Source organism: Cynocephalus volans, chromosome 1 (assembly GCF_027409185.1).
Source record: "Cynocephalus volans isolate mCynVol1 chromosome 1, mCynVol1.pri, whole genome shotgun sequence".
NCBI lineage: Eukaryota > Metazoa > Chordata > Mammalia > Dermoptera > Cynocephalidae > Cynocephalus > Cynocephalus volans.
The window spans coordinates 27377370-27400232 of record NC_084460.1 but is presented as its reverse complement, the minus strand read 5'-3'; the positions used below and the strand labels follow the sequence as shown (position 1 = coordinate 27400232).

The window sequence follows — 22863 nt, the reverse complement described above, 5'->3', positions numbered from 1 at the left end:
TGCTTAGTAATGTTTTGATATATGTATACACTGTGTGATGACCAAATCAGGCTAATTTGCATATCCATCACAATAAACGCTCATCATTTCTTTGTGATGAGAACATTTGAATTCCTCTCATCTAGCCATTTGAAAACACACAACAAATTATGCTAATTATAGACACCTAGCTGTACTATCAAATACTAGAACATATTCTATCTAGATGTAATTCTGTATTGCTTAACCAACCTCTCTCTATCCTCCCTCCCCTTCCCTTCCCAGCCTCAAGTAACTACAATTCTACTATTTCCATGAATTCACTTTTTTTTTAGCTCCCACATATAAGTGAGAATATGCAGTATTTATCTTTTTGTACCTGACTTATTTCACTTAATATATTGTCTTCCAGGCCCATCCATGCTGCTGTGAAATGAATTAAGTAAAGCTGCAAGATTCAAAATCAACATACAAAAGTCAGTAGTGTTTCTATACAGCAACAATGAATCAGCTGAAAAAGAAATCAAGAACACAATCCCATTTACAACAAGAACAATAAAAAATAAAATTCATAGGAGTAAATTTAAACAAGGAGGTGAAATATCTCAATAATGAAAACTACAAAACACTGATGAAAGAAATTAAAGGGGACACAAAAAAATAGAAAGACATCTCATGTTCATGGACTGAAAGAATTAATATTGTTAAAATGACCACACTACCCAAAGCAATCTACAAATTCAACATAATCTCTATCAAAATGCCAATGATATTCTTCACAGAAATAAAAGAACAATCCTAAAACTCATATGGAACCACAAAGCTAGAGGCATTACATTATGTGACTTCAAAATACACTACAAAGCTATAGTAATCAAAACAGTATGGTATGGGCATAAAAACAGACACTCAGACCAATGGAACAGAATGGGGAACCCAAATTGAGATCTGTGTCAGACTTCTAACCTACAGAAGTGTAAGACAACAACTTTGCTATTTTAGTTAGGTCTGTCGTAATTTGCTACACCAGTAATGGAAAACTAATACAGGGAGCTTAGTCTCTGTCTCCACTGGCAGAAAAGCATGATGTTTGGTTATTGTTAAGCAAATATATTCACTGCCCTCACCCTTTGATTATGTGGTGGGGGAGGAGGGGGGCAACTTCCATCCAATTAATATTTGACCTAGACTTGGGACTTTCTTTAACCAATGAAATGCTAGCACATGTGCAAAGAGAGGTCTTAAGTGGTTTGATTTGTGTTCCAGTGATCCTCCTTGAGTAAAGAACATTCCACTTGGCCCCAGAACTCGGTAGGCAACCCTGAGCCTAACCCACAGTCTAAAACCAAGCCCAGCTGACCTGAAACCCAAAGCAGAGCCACTCAACCAAACCAAGCCTGGTTCAGTTGAAATACACTTGACCTACGGACCCTGAGGATAAGAATAAATTTGTGCTGAAAGATCATTGAGTTTTGCAGTTGTTTGTTATGCAGCATTATTGGGGATAAATACAACTAATAAAGAGAATTCCTGATAAGGCATGCTATTGGGCATCCCTTATTTATTAAGACAGTTCTATTAAACTAATGAATATTAATTACCCATGTGCACACACATGAGGTATGTCTACATGTGAGGGTTGACCCACGTGCAGTCCTAAGTGGGAAAAGATCCGTATACAGCTGTGTACATGCATGGGGTTACTCTCTGTCACATTTGGAGGCATGCTGGCTGTGTGCAACATGAGGGGATCTGCATGTTCAGGCTTTGTTTCTTGGTTTTCCTCAGAACTCATGCGTCCCTTCACATAAGGAGTCCAGCTCCTGACTAAGAAACTACGTGTGATTTTCAGGCAAACCTTAGGCAATTACAAAGGCTTTATGCAGGCCTCCTAGGGGAAAGCTGCCCTCCCCACACCCGACTTATGCACAGCCAGTGCACTGTAGTCTCTGAAGAGCGTTGTAGTGAAGGACTCAGGCCTCACAGCCAGCCTAGGGCTCACACACACCTGCATCCCTAGCTCAGGTCTTCATTCAGACACTTCTTTATTGGGACCCTTTGGCCAGGACCTCAGGTGCCTCTCCAAGACCTCTTTATCAGGGGGACAGGGGGAAACCCTGAAGACACTTTTCTCCACGTTGACTCAGGACTTTACTTTTCCCACTCTCCCTTCCCCACCCCAGCCAAACCCACCCCTGGCCCCCAGGTCCATAAAACTGCAGCATTCTTTTGTTTGAAGCTCCTTGGCAGTGAGATCTTTTCTTCATCTGTACTGATCCGCCTGACCCTGGACAGTGCCATTCCATGGGGAAATGGAACAGGGTGGATGTTCTCTGGTTTAGCCTCTTCCTTGTACTATCACAGGAAGCAATGAAGGGCTTGGCTCTTACCTTCATTTCAACTTGTCTTAATCAGCTAATGCATCACCTGGCAGCTCAGCTCTCTCCAGCGCAGCCAAGCACCTGAAAGGACAGGGATTAAGAGCAAGCGGCCTCCACCACTGGTGTATTTAAAAAATCCACTACCCTGGTGATTTTAGAAAAATAGCTTTATCTTTTCATGCTTTGGTTTCTTCACCTGTAAAATGAAACGATAGCAATACCTACCTCATAGGGTTGTTCTTATGAGGATTTAACAAGTTAACAGACATGAAGCATAAAGTAAGTTCTACTTAAGTGGTTCCTTTTATGTTCAACATTGTCCACTGCTGTCTGGAGATGCATATGGCTCTGGAGAGTAGCCACTGGCTTAACCAAGGTCACTTGCTCCTCCCCAACCACCCCTTCCCCTACTCCAAGATACAGCACGTGACCTGGACTAAAGCAACATGCACTCTCCACGTGCAAGCCTCGCTCAAGATGGGCATGTGATATAAGCCATCCAGTCACAGTGAATCTTGAGACTGTGGCTGAAAACTCCAGGACAGAGTATTCTCTTTCCAGCAGGTCATGTACAAGCAGGTAGGCAACCCCACAGATGCTGGTTCCTTGGGGCCACAGCAGTGCTGACCTTAAGAAGAGGACAAAGTAAAGAGAGAGCAACTGGGTCCTGGTGCCATCACTGGGTTTCTGGATAAAGCCTCACCTGGACTACTTATTTACCTAAGCTCTTTCTTGGTTAGGACAATTTGCGTTGGCTGTTCTGCCACTTATAACCAAGTCTCCTAACACATAAAGTGGACCACTAAGTGGCCAGAGTCTCCTGGCAATTGGAGCAGTCTGGGTCCCCAGGGAAGCCAACTCTGGATGGACTGCAGAGTGCAAGACACTTACTAATGAGTGCCCTTGGAACTGACAACCGAGGAAAGGGGCAGGGGAAATACACAGGATTGGGCAGAAGCCGAGCCGCAGTGCAGGCCCAAGGGCAGTTTCGGCCTCCCCTGCGGGGGGGGTTTGGAGCCACAATAGCCCTTCACTTGATCCAAGTTGGACCAAGATGCCTGGGCCTTTAATGCTTACATATCCAGCAGACATTGGATGTGGGAAGGGACTTGACCTTGGGTGCACGGCTCTCCGAAGCTGAGGCAATCCCTGAAGGGTCTGACTGCTGAAGGATACCTGCCAACAGCACCTTCATGTCCTTGATTGAAGGAGAATCTAGGCAAAGCATATCTCTAAGTCCACCACAGAAGACTGGAGTGCGGAGCTGCACAGAAGTATGCAGCTATGCACAGCAGGAATTTGTGCTCATGTCCATGTGAAGTTGGGGTAGAGGCAGTGGACAGTTGGACGGCTGGACTAAGAGAGAAATGGCCATCAGTGAAAGGCCCAGCAAGTTCCCAGGTGTATTAAACTCAAGAAGTTCCCCCTGGCACTGGCCTCAACAGATCTGAGCACAAACTGGAAGGGAAGCTGGGTTCCTGCTGCACCAGGAGGGGCCCAGGGCCACAGAGCTGTGGAGATTTGGGCAGGGGATCACTCCAGCACTTTTTCTGGAGAACTTTTGAGCCCCAGATGCAGCCAGCACAGCTGCCCACCTCTTATCTCAGGACAAAGTTCGTTCCTACCACATCTTCTGCAAGGCCTAGCTGGGGACCCCCAAATACCAGCAAAAAGCAAAATGCAAATCCAGCTTTATTGGTAAAAAGGAACAGCAGATTTAACTGGGAATTCCAACCCGGTCTAAGCAGCAACATCAACCAGAAAGAAGTGAAGAAGAGAGAAAAAAAAAAAACTAGACAGGAGGGAGGGAAGGATGGAAGAACTGCGCATCAGGGTCTGAATGAAGACACTGTCTGAGAAGCAAATGACTCCAGGCTGCAGGTGCTGGGAAGAGACCAGGCAGGGGAGGGGCGGCCCACGGCTCTGCCATCTAGAAGGGTAGCGGCTCTTCCACAGGGATGTTGAGGATGACATCCATGTCTGGGGTGCACCTGGCAGGAAGCAGCAAAGAGGGATGTGAGAGGCCCGCAGGGGCGCCAGAGTTAGGGGAGCCCTGCTCTTTACAACACTGGTACTTAATGGTATTTACCATCCCAAAACACACCCCGTGTACACGCACATGCACGCACAACACACACACGTACAAACAGAAACGTGAAAAGTGGAACAGAAATTAGTCTGGCAGGACTAATGTTCCCCTAAGAGGTCTGTAGTCAAGAGGGCACAGACACTCAGCTCTGAAATGCTCAGGACCCTCAGGACCATCACCCTCTCTGGAGTCAGGATGGCCAGTTTGGAAACTTGGTTCTGGGTCACCTCCAGCAAGCTATTTCTCCTCTCTGAGCCTCACTCCTTCAGGCAGTGCCTATGGGACACACACTCACTATGTGCCAGACCCCAGGCAAGCCTCAGTTTCCTCATCTGTCAAATGGGGGTAATAATTCCATCCTCCAGTCATTGGTGGGAGGATTAAATGAGAATTAAATAAGATCAGTAAGTGACAGGGATTAGTCTTTCCATGAAAGGAGCAAGAAACATGGGTTCCCATCAGCAATATATTCCCCATATCAGTGACCAAAACAAACTTAAGAGGCTGCACGATTACATTCTCTCTCCACTTTCTCCCAAGGAGATCCTCCATTCTCATGGTTTCAATAATCTACTTATGCACACAGTTTTTAGGCATGAAATGTCAGGATGTCCGCAATTTACAATACTTCAGAAAACAAACAAACATGAATGAATGAAGATAAAGCCAACACGGCAAAAATATAACAACTTCTAAATCTAGACGAGCAACTGAGTATTCACTATATTCTCACTATTTTTCTGCATATTTCAAATTTTTCATAGTAATAATTTTTAAACAGTGTTATCTCTATACTGGCAACACCCAAATATCTCCAGCCACTATTTCTCCTCTGAGTTCTACTCAACTCCCTACCTCATGGCTCCACATCGTTGTCTCACATAATCAAATTTCCCATCCAAGTCAACTCTTGACTCCACCTGCATCTGCATCCCCCACCCGTTCCCAGTCTCCTCTATCTCTGGATGTGGCACCACCACCCACCCTGTTACAAAACCCAGGAACCTAGGGGTTATTCTTGACACCTCCCTATCCTGTACTTCCCACATCCAAACATCACCAATTCCTACAGAATTATCTTCTTAAATATTTGTTCAACCCACCTATTGCTCCCATCTTTCCTGCCACCCACTGGGCCAGGCCACTCCCAATGCTCCCCTGGACAACTGCCACCACATCCACTGGACTTCCAGCTCCCACTCTGGCTCTTCTCCAATCTCATCCCCATGCTCTTTACAAGATGACTTTTCTGGAATCCATATCTGATCACGTCACCACTCACCTTAAAATCCTTTGCTTTCAGAATCAAGTGCAAAACCCTGGCCTACAGGGCACTGCATGGAGGTCCCTAGGGACTGAGCTGCCTGCTTTCTCCGTCACTGCATTCCAGACACACTGGCCTCCTCAGCTCCATGTAAATACAAGTTCCTTCCTAACATGGATCCTTTACAGCCTCACCGCTCAACACTGTCCATCGACCAGCAGCAGCATCACCCAGGAGCTTCTCAGAACCACAGAACCTTGAGCCCCACTCCAGACCTACTGCTTTGGGAACTGCTTTCTAACAAGATCTCTAGGAGGTTCCCATGCATGTTCTAGCTGCAGAAGCTCTGCTTAGCAGTGTGCCATTCCTGCTGTTTAGGACGACAAAGCTGCTTACCCACTCTCGCTGCTTCCTTCCATGTGGGAACGCATCGAGGAGGGTTCTGCTCCTGGCCTCTTTGCCCCTGTCCTCGCTCTGCTCCTGGAAAGGGGGTCTGACTCCCTGAATTATGAGTCTGCAGAGAGGAGTGGGTATGGGTAGACTGGGCCCTTCCTTTCTCAGCAACGAGTAGCCCACAAGAAATACACTCTCCTCTGCTACAAGGGCTGGCTCCATCCAGCTCCAGCTGCACCATGACCAGATAGCGGCTCAATTTGCCTAATTCTGGGTTCCGTATTCAGAAGCCAACAAGCCTAGAGATAAAAGCTACATTCTCTAAAATCAACTTTACCAGAATAACAGAGAAAATCTGGCCCGTGTCTGCCTTACCCCTTTCAGTCTTACTGCAATGCATTCGGAGCCCAGGTAAGGACAATGGATGCCCACTTACTCCATGTCCCAGAGATCCCACACAGCCACCCAGAATCATTCTTCCTTCTGCTCTCCCTTTAGCCCCTTGGCCTAGTGAACTTCTATGTATCCTGAAGACCTTAGTCCTCAGGGAAATCTTCCTTGATGGCCCCAGACTCACTGTCCTGGGACACACTCTCTTGGTGCCATGTACCTCTCCTCAGCAGCTCTGGACTCAGCTGCAACTTTACATTTATTTGTAGCTCATTATCAATGTCTGGTCCCCTGCTGGGCTTCCCAGGGCATTTTCATTCACTTGGTGCCTGGCACTTCGTAGGCACTTTAAAAACTAAATAGTGGTTTTTTTTCTATTTAAGAAGACAAGAAACAGAAGGAGGTAGGAGAGGAGATAGAAAAGGATAGGAGGAGGAGACAGACACAGAGATCAAGAAGAAAAATTAAATAATTCCCAAATGCCAGGCTCTGCCACACAGAGCCCTGTGGTGCCATCATGGTGAGGCCTGGCCTAGGGGCACCCAGCCCCACCACAGAGAAACTTCAATGGGAGAGCGGGCAAAGAATTGGTTTTGGAAGGAAGCAAGACCTTCACTTTGGACCCAGAAGCCTGCCAAGCAGAGAGGACATCCTTCTCTCCTTGTGATGTGTCTTCTAGGCCACTCTTCGCTGGAGCCAACCACCCCAGTCAACTCTGCCTTCCTCAACAACCCAAAAGTGGAGGGTACACCCACTTAATTGACACAAAGAATGTGGGAACTGGAAGGGTCTTTAGAGACCACCTAACCCAGCCTGCTGTTTACAGATGGGAAACTGAAGACTACAGATGGGAAAGGTCACGTCTGCTTATGTTCAGTGGCAGAGCTGAGATGGAAACCCAGGACATTCACCCCATACAGTGTTCTGCCATGTACCCCAGGCTGCCGTCTCTGAGAACAGAGAGGCTCTTTGAGCCCACAACATGGCCTGGCTGCAAAAAGATCACATACTTGGGTCTCCGAAGTAAAACATCCTCAAATATGACCTCTCGGGGATCCCGGAGCTGGGCTTGGAGCTCTTCCACCTCGGCTCTTAATATAGGCATTTCCTCCTCAAACTGGACGATAAACTGAGGGGAGAAGCACAGCCGGGAAGCAGTGAGAAACCAAATGTCCATGGACTAAAGGGAGAAAACAGCGAAATGGACGAGAAGCAAAGATATCCAGGGAAATGGTATGGGCCAGCCACTGGGACTGGCTGGACTCCAGAACGGGGGCCTCCCCATGCAGGGCGGGGCTGGCTCACAAGTTAGTGACAATGTTCGATGATGCTATAAAAGGGGACGAGGTTGTGGAGAGTAGAGACAGGGTGCAAAGGGGTGGGACTGCTTGACCATCTGAGTTAACGGAGGCTGGGTTAGCCGGTTAGCTCATCTGGTTAGAACACCATGTTGATAACACCAAGGTCAAGGATTCGGATCCCCGTAGTTGCCAACAGCCAAAAAAAACAAAAGATTTCACAGGGGCTGGCAGTGATGGTGAAGGGTGCTCGCATAGAAAACTAGTGAAGGTGCAAGATAGTAAAAATTAATTTGAGGGGTGGTGATGGTGAAGCTCATTAACACTGATAACAGGTGATGGTCAATGACAGGAATTAAGGGGTGAAGGTGGGCGGTGCTCAGTGTTTGAGGAGTTGACGCTTGATGATGTCGCTAACAGGTCATGGCCAGCAATGTTGGCTAGAGGCAAGGCCTAGGCCAGCGCTAATCCCCTTCCCAGATGAATGACGAGTGGCAGTAATGCCACTGGGGAAGAGGAAGGCCAACACCAGGGCTGGAGACCTCCTGAGCATCAGACCAGGGTGAGCCTGACTCTCACCAGCCCCGGGGATCACCCACCCCTGCACCCTCGCAGAGGGACAGGCACCTTCCCTGCCCACTCACATCTCTGAACCTGTGAATGCATTTCAGCATGTCCTGGCTCTCCCGGGTCTTCTGTACAAGAGCCTCCTGATGGGGTTGCTGGGTTTTCTGTGAGGAAGGAGAGGTCTGGCCCCCAGGTGCCTCTTCCTAAGCAGCAGTGACTGGTAAAGGCTGGAGGGGTACAGGGGGCCTGGAGGCAGAGGGCAGGGAAGAACGCAGGGCTGCGGGAAGGACCTGGCTCCCCACCATGGCAGCTGGCTACTCACCACCACCAGAGACCTCAGAACTTTCTTCTGCTGTTGCTGAATCTTCTTGGACATACGCTCCAGGACCATGCGACGCATCTCACTAAGATCGTCCAGCTCATCCTGGGGGCCAGCAGAGGGTGTTGGCCACCAGCCCTGCTTCCCTCCCACATGGCCCAGTGGAGCAGAGCCAGGCGCGCTCCTACCTGCTGACTGTCCTTCACCTGCTGCAGCTGGCGCATGAGGCTGGCAATCTGGACCGACTTGACGGGATACTCGTGGTCCATGTAAGTGCTCAGGAAGTTCACCTCCTCGTGGGTCTTCTGGATCCTGGCATTCAGCTGCTCCACCTGCTGCTCCAGGACTGGCAGGGACGAGGAGGTCAGGAGGGACAGGAGGCAGGACCTTCCCTCCTGACACCTCCCAGGAAGCCCGGGAGGCAAGCTCTCCTCAGCTAACGGATTGGGGTCTGGGCTGAGGCGGGCTTGCACAGGCTGGGACGTGGTAAAGAGTTAAGCCCCTGCAGGAGCAGAGGCAATGCTGGGTAGGAAGAAGTGAAATCAGTGCGAGATCCCCAGACTAGTCCCAGCCCTGCCTCCGCCTTGCTGCATGGCCCTCGCCAAGACCGTTCCTCTCTGGACAAAGTCTATCCTGCCTTCCTCTGTGGAGGAGGTCCCCGATGTCTGAGGCTGCCTGACATACCACCCCTCCCCTCAGAAGGCCTCCAGTCTACTCAGGAGAAAGAAACCACAGGCCCGGCAGGATGGAAGCTAGGAGACCTGGGTCCTGGCCCAGCCACTGACTCCCAATGCCACCTTGGAGGAGACACAGCCAGGCTAGGATTCCATTCTGGTTCGCAGCTGCATAACCTTCAGCAAGCTGGTTCGCCTCTCAGTCTCCATTTCCTCATCTGTAAAATGGGAGAATAGTCCCAGCCTCACAGGTGGTTGTAATGGTGAAGTGAGAGCGTGACCACAAAAAGGCAGACACATGGGCCTGCGAAGTGCTCGGTAAGTAAGCTATGACTCTGCATCTTAGCAATTCCATTTGCCTAGAGGGGAGACAGTGGGCCTGCTGGCTTCTGAAAGGCAAGTGCAAGGTGAATACCCTTGCTGACCTCCCCAAAGGGCCGGGCTGAGGGTCCAGGAGTTCACCGCAGGGATTCTTACAGCTCATCTTGAGCTTCTCCTTCTCTTCCCACTCCTGAAGCTCACACTTCAACTGCTGCAGCCTCTTCTTGTTCGACCACTCCAAGATATCGATGATGGTCTGCAGGAGGGGGTGGGCTCAGCTTGCCCCAAGCCTCTGCTGGCTCTTGGGGAGCCGCAGCCTGCTGTGGCCACTCGGCACTTCCTCAGAAGAGTCCTGGATCCCAACCTCACTCCCAGGCCCAGCAAGCTGACCAGAGGCTAGAGAACAGTCACCTCCTACCCTACGCCCTACACAGCTCCTACTACTACTCCGCCTCAGCCAGTGGCCCTGCCACATACGCAGTCACACAGGCCCAAACCCAGGCATCATCAGTCCCTACTGCCCTCGCTCACCTGAAATGTCACCAAGTTTTATGGATTCTACCCCGCAAACAGCTCTCAGAGCCATGGCTTCCTCTACATCTCCACTGAAACTTCTTATTCAAGTTCTCTCCAACCCCTCCTAAAATATTAAAGCAGCTACTCCTACTCATCTCCTTTGATCTATTCTCCACAGAGCAGTCAGAATGATCTTTCCTTAAAAAAAACACAGCTAACCATGTCCCTGTCCTATATAAAAACTCTCCAATGGCTCCCCTCTGCCATGTAAATAAGGTCCAAACTCCTTACGCTGGCTGACAAGGCCCACCTCCCTCTGGCCTGGGCCAGCCTCATCTTTCTCTGATCCCTTGTTCACATCTTATCTTCCAGCCACACTCGGTGACAGGTGGCTCCTTGAGCCGGTGATGCTCCCTCCCACTGCAGCCCTTGGGAACCTTGTTTCCTCTCCCTGGAACAGATGCCCAATCTCTACCAGTGAACACCTACACTGCAGGTTTGAGAACAAGCATCACATTCTCCAGAAAGCCTTCCTGATCCTCCCATGTCTGGGTCAAAGGTCCCCTCTGGGCTCCTCAAGTCCACCACCCCCAATACAGCACACGCACTCACAGCTTTCTAACTGTGACCACACTAGAATAAGAGCTTGATATGGACAAGGTGTCTCACTGATCGCTGTTTCCCAAGGGCCCACAGGAGGCACTCAGGATGAGCAGAAAACGTATGAACACACCAACAGAGGAAAGTCAGAAAGTGACTTTGTCTAGGTTGGGAGAATGTTCTACTAAGTTTCCTTGGGCTGAATAACTCTATGTCCCTGGCCTTGGTCCCTGCTGTAGACTGAATTGTGTCCCCCCCAAATTCATATGTTGCAGCCCTAATCCCCAATGTGGCTGTATTTGGAGATAGGGCCTTTAGGGAGGTAATTAAGGTTAAATAAAGTCATAAGGGTGGGGCCCTGATCTGATGAGACTTGTGTCCTCATAGGACGAGGAAGAAACACCAGATACACCTCTCTCCACGCAGCACACAGAAGACCACTTGAGGACACAGCAAGAAGATGGCCATCTGCAAGCCAGAAAGAGAGGCCTCACCAGAAACCAGTCCTGCTGGTACCTTGATCTTGGACTTCCAATCTCCAGAACTGTGAGAAATAAATTTCTGTTGTTTATGCCACCCAGTCTGTGGTGTCTTCTTAGTGCAGCCCAAGCCAACTAATACAGTCCCCAAGAAGTCTGAATTTTTCTCTTTCACAGACTCCAGGTGAGCTCAATACCTCTCCTCCCTGGGCAGACTGCAGTCAGAGGGGAATCCTCTCCATTAAACCATTTTATCCGACTCCTCTCCAGCCCAAACGCCTGGATGCCCTGTCACCAAGTCTCTCCTAGAGGAGGCAGAGGACGCTCCCTCGGTTCTCTGCAAAGTCACTCTTCACCCACAAATCCTAAGTGCTACCACTGGGCTGAGAATGCCAATAACAGTATGGTGGAAAGAGCACAGATCCTCATCCCAGACCACCTGGGTTCAAATCCCAGGGCTGACCCTTGCTAGCTAGGTGACCTTGAGCAAGTCACCTAGCCTTTCTACCTTTCCATTTCTTCATATGTAAAATGGGGATGATACTAGTGCCCACACGATAGCATTGTTGTAAGGACTATATGAATATATATAAGTAAAGCACTTAGTATTACCCTGTATAAACGTTTACTGATGGTGCTGATGGGGTGATGGTGCTAGTAGCTACTTTCTCTTGCACAGATACAACGTGTGCCAGGTACCATACTCTTTGGGATGGATGCTATTATGCCCCATTTTACAGAGCTCAGAGGGACAAGGTAAGGGCTGGCCAATTAGCTCAGTTGGTTAGAGCACAGCCTTGTACCACCAAGGTCATGGGTTCCAATGCCCCTGTTGGCCAGCCGTAACAACAAAATAAAAAATAAAATAAAATACTTGCCATAGTGTTTTAGGCTGGCCAATTAGCTCAGAGCGCGATATAACAACACCAAGGTCAAGGGTTCGGATACCCTAGCGGCCAGCCGCCCCTCCCACCCTCCCACTCTCCTCCCCCCCCCCCCCACCGCCAAAGCAAAAACCTTCGAAAAAAGAGGCCAGGTTAACTAAAGTCTTCCAGCTAGGACGTGCTGGCACTGGGACGAGCCCCCACCTCGGTCTCATTCCAAAGCTCAAGCGGGTGGGATGAAGGGTGGAAAAGACGTATGTTCCAGACGGAGGAAGCAGCACGTGCAACTAGCCGGGAGGGCACCAGAGGGCGCCAGAGCGCTCAGGAGGGCGGGCGGATGCCACGGGTCTCACCGTGAGGGTGTCCTGCTGCTGCAGCATTGCGCGCACGTTCAGGGCCGTGCTGTCCTCCATGTCCTGGATGGTCCTGATCAGCTCCCGATTGAGCCCGGTGAGGAAGTTCTCGTGGTTAAGAAGCTCCCGGAGCGAGTTCCGCCGGTTCCTGAGCATCTTCTGCGGGCGGAGGGGACGGAGGCTGCGCTGCGCCGGCCGAGCCGCAGGACCCCGGGGACCGCTTCCCGCCCGCCGACGCCCGCCCCCTTGTGGCCGCCACTGGTGAATGCGGCCCGAGCCGGGCGGCGGCTCCCTATTGTCTGCGGGTCCCAGCGCCTCGAAATCAGGGCGCTTGGTCACTCTCTCATCCACTGAGGAACGCACATTTTTCCATAATTTCACATCTCTAAAGTGGGACTGCATCTTATAATTGGTGGTGTGTCACCACCTAATTGACAAATATTTGATTAGTGGGTAAATAAAATAAAGGTCCACCTTCTCAATGGCTTCCCAGAATCAATGAAATGTAAAATAATAATAACAACAATAATAATAATAATAATCACCCCAGGTAAGTAGGAAGGTGGCAGAGGTGACAGGCCATGTCTGGAGGAGAAGCAGGGCAGGCAGAGTGGATGACCACAGCCACCCTTTTCTGTGAGGCAGTGGGCTACTGAGCACTCTCTCCATGCCCCTCTGGGGACAATGAGGTCCCAGGGGTTAAGTAACGTGCCTAAGGTTACACCCAGCAGGGAAACAAAATCTACAATAATATTGTAGATAATGACAATTGTTGAGAGCTTATTACGTGCCAGGCCAGGGTCTGTGCCTCACTCTGCAGGTTGCACCTGGTATCAGCTGATCCTCCAACAGCCCAATGTCTACTTAACTCTATTTTGCTGATAAGTGGAGGCTCTACGAGGCTCAGAGAGGTTAAATGACTTGCCCAAAGTCACCCAGCCAAGAAGTGGTGGCGCTGGAATTGGAAAGCCGGTCTTCTGACTCCCAATATCTGTCTTTCCACTACAATAAGACAGGAACTGAATGGGCTTAGAACTGTAAGGTGTGGCTGAACCATGCAGTGACAAAGACCTGGATGTCAGGCCTAGACACACCTTGGTTCAAATCCCAGCTCCGCCACTTACCATCTACAGGAACATGCAAGTTCCTTAACCTCTCACAGCCTCATTATACTCATTCGAAAGGTGAAGAAACTAATACCTGCTTCAGAGAGCTGCTGTGAAAAATAAATGAGATGGTCAAACCACTTAGGGGCAGCGCCTGGTGGGCTCAGTGTGCACTCAGTAAACAACAGCTGGGACCACTCTCCCTGGCTCCAACCCCCCACCCCCCACCCCGCCCCGGCCATACCTGTTCTTCCTCATTCCTCAGTCCTTTGCCCAAAGCTACCCCTTCCCAGCCCTCAGTTCCTGCATTCCTCACATAAAAATAGCAGTAATAATGCAAACGTACTGAGTGCTTACTGCATGCCCAAAGTACTTCACACGCATCACCCCACTTCACTGTGACAGTGACCCCATGAGATAGATGGGCACTGTTACAGCCCCACTTTATAAAAGTGGAAAACGAGGATCATTTTCAGTAAGTCATCCAAAGTCACACACAGCACAGCTGTTATCCTCGAAGTCTAGGCTCTTAGCCACTCCACTCTCTCACATCCACATCTCCAGACCAAAATATCCAGAAGCATCTTGTGAAAAGTACCAATCTCCAAGTCCCAGACCTACTGAGCCAGCATCTCTGGGGTTGGCCCCAGGAAACTACATTGTTCACACACATTCCATTCCCAAGGGATTCTGTAAATAGCAGAATCTAATGACGTCTGCTCTAGAAATGGATGTCTCTGACCACCAGATCTAATGAAGAAACCTGCTTTGTCTCCTTCCTGACCCTTACCTCAATTTGTAATTACATAATTACAGTTCGGATTTATGTCTCACCCCTTCCCAATTAATTTTTCTCCTACAACTTATCACCACCCAACATAACAAACATTTTTCTTATTATCTTGTTTCTTTGTCTCCTTCTATAAGCATGTCACAGCCAGAAGGGCAGGGACTTTGTTTTATCACAGCTATATCGCCAGCACATAGGACAGTGCCTGGAGCTCCATAAGTATGGATTGAATAAATTAATGAGCAGCTGTTCTTTGGGGTTTTTTAAATTCATTTACTGTGTGTTTCCCTGCTAAGGTGTAAGCTCCATAATGGCACGAACTCTGGGTGCCCTGTGCATGGCGGCATCCCCAACGCCCAGCACAGTGTCTGGCACAAAGTCTGACACTCACTAGGCACTCTCTAAAGAGCTGTAGATTGAATAAATCATTGTCCTGAGGCTGAGAGACAGAGTCACGATCCTACTCCACCTCCAAGAACAAACCAACTGGGTAGTTTCTGCTCCCTTCCCTGTTTCCCTTTTGCCCCCACGGTCCATTCTCCACAAGGCAGCTGCAGCCCAAGGGCTTGTAGGGAAACCTAAGTCAGAGCGCATCCGTGCTCTACCCAAAATCCTCCAGCATCTTCCTGTCTTATTCAGCATAAAAAAGCAAGGCTTAAGGGGTGGGTGGTTAGCACACTTGGTTAGAGCGCCACCTTGTAACATCAAGGTCAAGGGTTTGGATCCCTCCACAGGCCAGCCGCCAAAAAAGAAAAAAAACAAGTAAAAGAAAGAAGCAAGGCCTAATCACGGACTACAGGACCATACACAAGCTACCTCCCTCACCCCACCTCTTTCCTCATCATCGCCTGCTTCGGCCACATCAACCCCAGGGCCTTTGCACTTGTGGTTCCTCTGCCTACAACATTCTTCCCTCAAATGTCCACATGGCTGCCTTTTCACTTCCTCTGGGTCTCAGCTCAAATGTCACCACTTTAGCAGCCTTCCCTATCACCCTATCAAAATGGTCACCACCAAACCCTCCTCCAGGCCTCTCTGCCCCCTAATCTTACTCTTATGCTTCTTTGTAGCTCTTATTATCACTGTACATATATTACATATTTGTCTTGTTTATTATCCATCTCCCCCAGTAGAACGTGAGCTATTAGGCCTCGTGGCTAGCTTAACACCAGCACAGCCATGTTAAGCAACTCCCCCCCATCTCCCCGTCCCCTTTCCTTCTTCTGCTCTGGGAACTGAGCAGTGCAATTCCTCTCCTGGGAAGCGGTAAACATGACCAACCAACAACCAACCACCACCGTTATCATCAAGGGACTTCCTGTGGGCTGCAGTAGTCAGCCAGCTGGAGCGCTCCACACTGATAATAGTAACAACACTAATTAGAAGCCTGTGCCCTAACCGACCACGTGTTAGCAGAGGACAAGAGCTGTGTCACCTTACATACCACTGATTTCAAAATGGCCCATTACTCTGCCAGAACCCTCAAAGGCTTATAAACCCCCGCTTTCCTTTGTTCAGGGGAACTGATCTGGCTCAGTCCCCCCTCCACATTAGTGGAATAAAGCTTTTTGGCTGAAATGGGGCCTGGCTTGGATCTCTCTCTCCCTTTTCTCTGTCTCGCTGAACCTAACATGAGCTCTCTAATGTCAGAGGCCACATCACTGGTAAATCCCCACACTCAGAACAGAGCCTGGCACATAGCACGTACTCAATAAATATTTGTTGACTCACTAAATGAATAAATGGTTATAAGAGACAGGATTAAGAACTGGTTAGAAGCACAAGTTTTAAAGCCAAATTGTCCAAGTTCATGTTCTGTATCAACAAAAACACATAAACCCTTCTGAAGTCAGAATAAAAATAACATCAGAAATGTGAGTTCCTTCTTTAAGAATGCTGAACCACCTACAAACTATTTTGCAAAATTGAAGGTTAAAAGGGAAAAAGAGATTTCAAAGCAAATACATTTCCCTTTTTCTTTTACAGAAGTCATTGTTCATTGAGGTACTAAAAACTTTATTGAAGAAATTAAAAATTCTTCCATAGTAGTTTGTAGTGTTCGTAATATTTAGTATTTTACTTTCTGTTTTGTATACTAAAGTCTCCTCTTCTATTAGTCATTTCAAATACTCTGAAACGTTGTTCAGATAATAACAGAAGCCATGAAACAACGCATGGTGAGAAAATTAATTACCTACAATTTTATCAGTTGATGTGAAACATTTAATAGTAAGCTTCTGAGCCTTGCTGCAAGGTACACTGTATTCCATGAGAGGTTAGTGTACTGGAAATGTTAAGATAAACAAGCCACTAGACTATATTCCTAAGGCAGTGAAATACAAAGTGATTCTGATTGTTTGCTTGAGTCTTTTTTTGTTTGTTTGTTTGTTTGTTTTCATCCTTTTTTGTGACCAGTAAGGGGATCGCAACCCTTGGCTTGGTGTCGCCCGCTGCCCGCACCATGCTCAGCCAGTGAGCGCACCGGTCATCCCTATGTAGGATCCGAACCTGGGCGGCAGGAGCGCCGCTGCGCTCCCAGCGCCGCACTCTCCCGAGTGCGCCACGCGGTCGGCCCTTGCTTGAGTCTTAAACACAACAGCAAACACTTTAACAGGCTCCGACCCCTGCTACTGCATTTTCTGGCTGTGTGAGCTGCTGCAAGTCAGTCATTGCCCTGCACCTCAGTTTCCCTAACTGTAAAATAGGAATGATGGTAAGTGTGCCCATGGGATTGGTAAGAGGAGGAAATGAGCCAAATCTGGAACCCATGAAGAGCTCAGTGCATGCTTGTTTTAGCTGTGCCCCGTCCCCAGCCCTGGTCCCAGTGCCCGTGGGAAGATGCTTCTCATACCTTCATTAACCGCATTGTGGCCTCCTTCCTCCCAGGGTCCATCTGCTCCCTTCTGCGCAGTTCTCGTGGATCCCTCAGCTGGCTTGTCACCACCATGGTGGGCTTAGAGTGCAACACTGGGGACAGGAAAGGGCGGGGAAAGGGTGAGGGTACAGGCAGGCCTGGGTCCACGCCCCAGGGAATGCACCACCAACGACAGAGGCATAGGCCCCAGCCCCACCCCCTCACAGCCTCATAATGTGACATTGGTAGGAAGAAGAACCTCATCCATCAATAAGCCCCTGGGCCCCACTCCAGGCCTTGATATAAGGGAGGGACAAGCCCGGGTAGAAGCAGTGACTACGGGTATGGACAAAGAGAAGTATAGGGGTGTCAAGAGGACACGGCCGCACCCCCCAACCATCCAGAGAGTCGAGAACTCCCATTTTTTTGTCTGGCCAGTAGCTGATGCAGCACAGGACAGCAAGAAAACCACAGGGCAGCAGACCTGAATCCAGATCTCCGCTCTCCCACCAATGTGGCTGGTGGGAAGGTCAGAGTGGGTAGGGGTTAAGTACAAGAATTAATGAGCCAGGCAGCCTGGGTTTGAAACAGGGTTCTGCCTTCTACTAGCGGTGTGACCTTGACCCCTCCGTCCCTCAGTTCCTCCATCTGTAAGATGACAGTAATTATCATGCCTGCCTCATAGGGCTGTGAAGATTAAATAAGAAGCTACTATACCTTAAAGTTGCTTGGAATAGTGCCTGACACATACTCAGTGTTGGATACACATTACTAGTGGTTACCATTATTTCTAATGACCTGAGAATTGAGACGGCAGCAACAGACAAAGGCACAGGAGCTACGCAAAACTCCAACTGGTTGTCTCTGAAATGCAATAAAAGCTGTGGCTCTGCCAGATAGGCAGTATAGGCATTTGGAGGGCATATTCTCAGAATTCCTGCTTCCTCTCAGCCTGCCCTGCACCAGCATAACCAAGCATTCAGACAGCTGCAACTCCATTCTCAGTCCCCTCAAAATCCCTGCTCCAGGTGCAACCCAGTTCATTTGGCAAAGATATTGATTATTTTTTTACTAGATCAATATCCTTCATCCTGGGAAATGTATTGAGATGATGAAGGAAATTAATTTGTGTTGAATTTATGAATTATCTGTATATTGCATCATTTAAGAGACAGAATGATTAACAGACTGAATCTTGTGATTCTAATTTTAAAGGTATAAATGATATTTTGAATTATATTTGTTTTCAGTTGAAAGGTTTAAGACATTCTTACTAAATGTGTGTAAATTACTGGAAACTTTTAAGAGAACATAAAATTACCCATATTTAAAGGTTTATTTATTAGATATACAAGAAAAATACCTAATGGTTTTTGTTAATCAGACAAGTGAACTATTTGAAAATGAAAATGAATATATTAACATATATCAAATGAATATATTAAATTTTAAAACGTGGTTTAAAAGTTTGAGGGGAATTTAATTAACCATGTTCCAAAATCCTCCTTATAAGTGTTTATAAAAACTGTAAGATTTGTAAGTTGAACTTAAAATGCTTAAGGAAGATTTGTAGCTTTAATAACGAGTATTTATTTTCATTAGAGATAGTAGCCCTGATTTATCTTTGCTTTCAACTAAACTTTTTTTTTTTTTTTTTTGGTGGCTAGATGGTACAAGGCTGAACTTGTGACTTGGTGATATAAGGCTCTGCTCTAACTGAGCTAACCAACCAGCCAAAACTTTATTTCAAGAAAAGTCCAGATTAACATGCAGTTTTAAGAAGTAATACACGGAGATCCTATGCACCTTTTACAGTTACTCCCCATGGCAGTATCTTACAAAACCGTGGTACAATATCACAACCAGGATACTGACATTAACATGGGCAAGATATACAACATTTCCATAACCACAAGGATCCCACCTGTTACCTTTTATAACCATACCCACTTCCCTCCCTTTACCACCCTCCCTCCAACTCTGTCCCTAACCCTTGCAATCACTCATCCGTTCTCCATTTCTATAACTTTGTCATTCCCAGAATGTTATATAAATGGAATCACACAGTATATAACTTTGGGGATTGGCTTTTTTCACTCAGCCTAATTATCTGGAAACTCATCAAAGATGTTGAATGTATCTATAGTTCTTTCCTGTTTACTGCTGAATTGTATTCCATGGTACGAATGTGCCATAGTTGTTTAACTATGTTGAAAGAGCTGTTTCCAATTTTGAGTTAGTATGAATAAGGCTGCTATGAACATCCACACACTGGTTTTTGTGTGAACATAGCTTTCATTTCTCTGGAATAAATGCCCAAGAGTGCGACTGCTGAGTTGTACAGGAATTGCATGTTGAATTTCATTAGAAACTGTCACACTCGTTCGCAGAGTTGGTGAACCATTTTACATTCCCACCAGTGAGGTATGCATGACCCACTTTCTCCTCTTCACCAACATTTGGTGTTACCACTATGTTTTATTTTAGTCATTCTGATAGGTGTGTAATATCTCATTGTGGTTTAATTTGCATTTTCCTAACAGCTAATAATGCTGAACATCTTTTCATGTGCTTACTTGCCATCCGCACATATCTTTAGTGAAATGTCTCATCATGTCTTTTGCCCACTATCTAACTGAACTGTCTGTTTTACTGTTGAATTTTGAGAGTCTCTGATAAATTCTAAAGAATAGTTCTTTGTGAGATACATGGTTTGCAAATATTCTCTCCAAGTCCATAGCTTATCATTCCATCCTCTTAAAAAGGTCTTTCAGGGCGGGCCCATTGCTCACTTGGGAAAGTGTGGTGCTGACAACACCAAGGCCACGGGTTCAGATCCCTATACAGGGATGGCCGGTTAGGTCTCATGGGAGAGCGACTGAGAACTATTCACTTGGCCATAAGTCCCAAAGATTTTTCTCTCCTGTTTTTTTTCCTAAAAGTTTTACAGTTTTATGTTTCACACTCAATTTTTATTTCATTTTACATTTACATTTTGAGCTAATTTTTATGTAAGTTGTAAGGCTTAAATCAAGGTTCCTTTTTTTTCCCTATGGATGTACAATTGCTCCAGCACCATCAAAAGACTTTCTCTCCTCCATTGAATTGTTTTTGTACCTTTTTTCAAAAGTCAGTTGGGGGCTAACCAGTTAGCTCAGTTGGTTAGAGCATGGTGTTATAACACCAAGGTCAAGGGTTCGTATCCCAGCACAAGCCAGCCACCAAAAAAAAAAAAAAAAAAAAAATCAATTGGGCCTATTTGTATATCAGTTGGGCCTATTTGTATGGATTCATTCTCTTTCCCTCACTAGGTAGTGTTGGTGGTGTCAAGCAGGGAGCTGATCTTTCATCCCTACCTGGTCGTGCTCTGATTCCCCAACTGGGATACTGCTGGCAGGGCTGAGTCGGGAACATATCTTCTAATCCCTACCTGGCAGAAGCAGGCGGTGCTCTGACTCCCCCTCCAGGGTAGTGTCAGCAGGGTCCAGCAGTGGGCTGAGCCTCCACTCCCACCCCACAGTAATGAGATTAAACAAGGTGGTGTGAGGTGGGACTAGTCACCTCTAGGCTTTGCTCCCCTCCCCCTGCCTGCCCATGTCAGTACAGCCCCAGTGGAAACCTTAGCCCCTACCCACACCCAGCATCAACGAGGTGGTAGGATGTGCGGCTACTTGGTATTCTACTCTCCCACCCCCTTTTTGGATGTCAGTGTTGCCCACAGGGGAGCTGATCTTACATTCCACCCTCAGAGGCAATGAAGTGGTGTGAGTAATTATATACGTAGATATATACAAACATAGGTAGGTTATATTATCTATGAAGTTCATTTCTGGATACTAAAGGAGTATTACAAAATATTTGTTATTAAAAAGGGGTATTAGGGCTGATAAAGTTGAGCAATAATGCTTTACATGGATCTTCTCATTTAATTTTCACAACAATCCTATATGGTATTAGTGTACCCATTTCACAAATGAGAAAATTAAGGCTCAGGGAGATGAATGACTTTTCCAAGTGAGAAAATGACAGAGCCAAGATTTGAACCCATGTCTGTCTGAGCCAAGGCCTCAGAACTCGCCTAGAAAGCATCACAATGATGTATGTGGCAGAGATTATCCTAAAAGTTTACCAAACCCTGTTTTATTTTCCCCCGGACACACAGCTGGACTACATTTCCCACCTTCCCCCTTATGCTTAGGGTAGTCATGTTACTGAGTACTGCCCCTAGAACATGAGTGAGAAACAAAGTACACACATGATGTGTAAACATTAGGTCTGAGCCCCCAAAAAACTGCCCACAAAATCATCTATGTTCTTCCTCTCTCCTTTCCCTCTGCAGAAGTATCCAGCAGAGGACTTCAAGGCCTTACAAAATATCAGAACCACAAAGTCAAAGGAGCCTGGATTCCTGAATGACCATGTGGAACAGATTACAACAGCCCCCCAGATACAAATACTTGAATTTGGGGCTTGTTTGATACTCAGGCTACCTGAATATAAATATCATCAAGCCAAGAGCAGCCACTTTATTCTGTCCCCAACTTCCACACCAGCCCCCAAATGCCTCTGCCCACCTGGCTGGACCCTAGTCAATGTCTTCATTTTGCTTTTACTGTGGCCAACCGCTTCTCGGACTGGAGGCAGAGTAGATGGCTTGGTTTTCTGTTTGGACCGCTGCCATGGAACATAATCCTACCAGATATAACACAATCAGTCATGCAACATGGTGAATCCCAAATCCCAGCTCCACCCTTTACAGATATCTGTGATCTCCAGCAAGTGAGGCTCCCTCTCTGGGCCTCAATTTTCTCATCTGCAACGTGGATCTAATACCAAAATCTACCTCCATGGGTTAGTGTAAGAATTCTGAGAGATAATATTGGTAAAGCTTGTGTTAAGTGCTCTATAAATGTTAACTATCACTTTTTTTTATCAGCCAGCCAGAATTCACTAAGCACATCCAGGCTTTGAGGTGCTAAGAATTGTGAGAAACACGAGGCATGGAAAAGACCCAATACCCACCCTCAGGAAACCAGAGTAGCAATCAGAAATGAATAAAAGAGCAGCACAACATTCGCTTAAACTCTGATGAGGTCGGGAGAAGAGAAAACTTCAGACTCAGAGGCTTGCTCCACATCCCACAGCAAATGTGTGACACAGCCGGGAAAGGACTTCAGGTCTCCATACGCATGCATCACCCGGAGCAGTCACCACGGGGAGAGTGGAGGGCAGGCGGACTGCAGGGTCAGCGAGCCTCCCATCCCCGCCCTAGCCCTCCCGGACTCACCAGAGTCTGGAACTTGTGGACTGTGGAATGAGTTCCAGAGAGGCTGGGTCTGGAAAGACTTGGGGCGGGAAAGAACTTCTATCATCCCCAGCCCATGGGACTGCAAGCAGCAAACTTGAAACAGGAGCTGAGTCTCGAACGCGAAGCCGCACTTTATCCGGCACAAGAGCGGGCCAAGTGCGAGGGCGAGGGGGGCGGGGCTGGGCAGGTGTGGGCGGGAAGGGCGGTTCGGAAGACCGCGGGATGACGTCACCGCGAAGGCGGGGTGAGGGCAGGGCGACAGCGGGGGCACGCATGCGTACTCCACCACCCCTCCCAT

At 47.7% G+C, this 22863-nt stretch overlaps 1 protein-coding gene across 1 annotated transcript; it reads right to left on the bottom strand.

Moving 5' to 3' along the window:
* Positions 1 to 4163: 4163 nt before the first annotated feature.
* Positions 4164 to 22863, bottom strand: C1H20orf96 (chromosome 1 C20orf96 homolog). The gene is made up of 11 exons (XM_063088490.1): positions 22697 to 22863; positions 22545 to 22602; positions 21832 to 21949; positions 17255 to 17370; positions 12508 to 12666; positions 9832 to 9931; positions 8869 to 9026; positions 8684 to 8785; positions 8439 to 8525; positions 7507 to 7625; positions 4164 to 4351 (listed from the first exon to the last, which is right to left on the bottom strand). Exons 1-11 carry the CDS (start codon positions 22861 to 22863, stop codon positions 4291 to 4293), a joined length of 1245 nt encoding a protein of 414 aa, XP_062944560.1. The 3' UTR covers positions 4164 to 4290.

Excerpts from the sequence above, each read along its gene's own strand:
- C1H20orf96 (XM_063088490.1), bottom strand. The coding sequence starts at position 22,863 with ATGGGAGGGGTGGTGGAGTACGCATGCGTGCCCCCGCTGTCGCCCTGC. Across the intron at positions 17,371-21,831 it reads ATTGACTAGGGTCCAGCCAG|TGTTGCACTCTAAGCCCACC; the intron begins GTGGGCAGAGGC and ends TCCTGTCCCCAG. Across the intron at positions 4,352-7,506 it reads GTTTTACTTCGGAGACCCAA|GTGCACCCCAGACATGGATG; the intron begins GTATGTGATCTT and ends GCTTCCTGCCAG.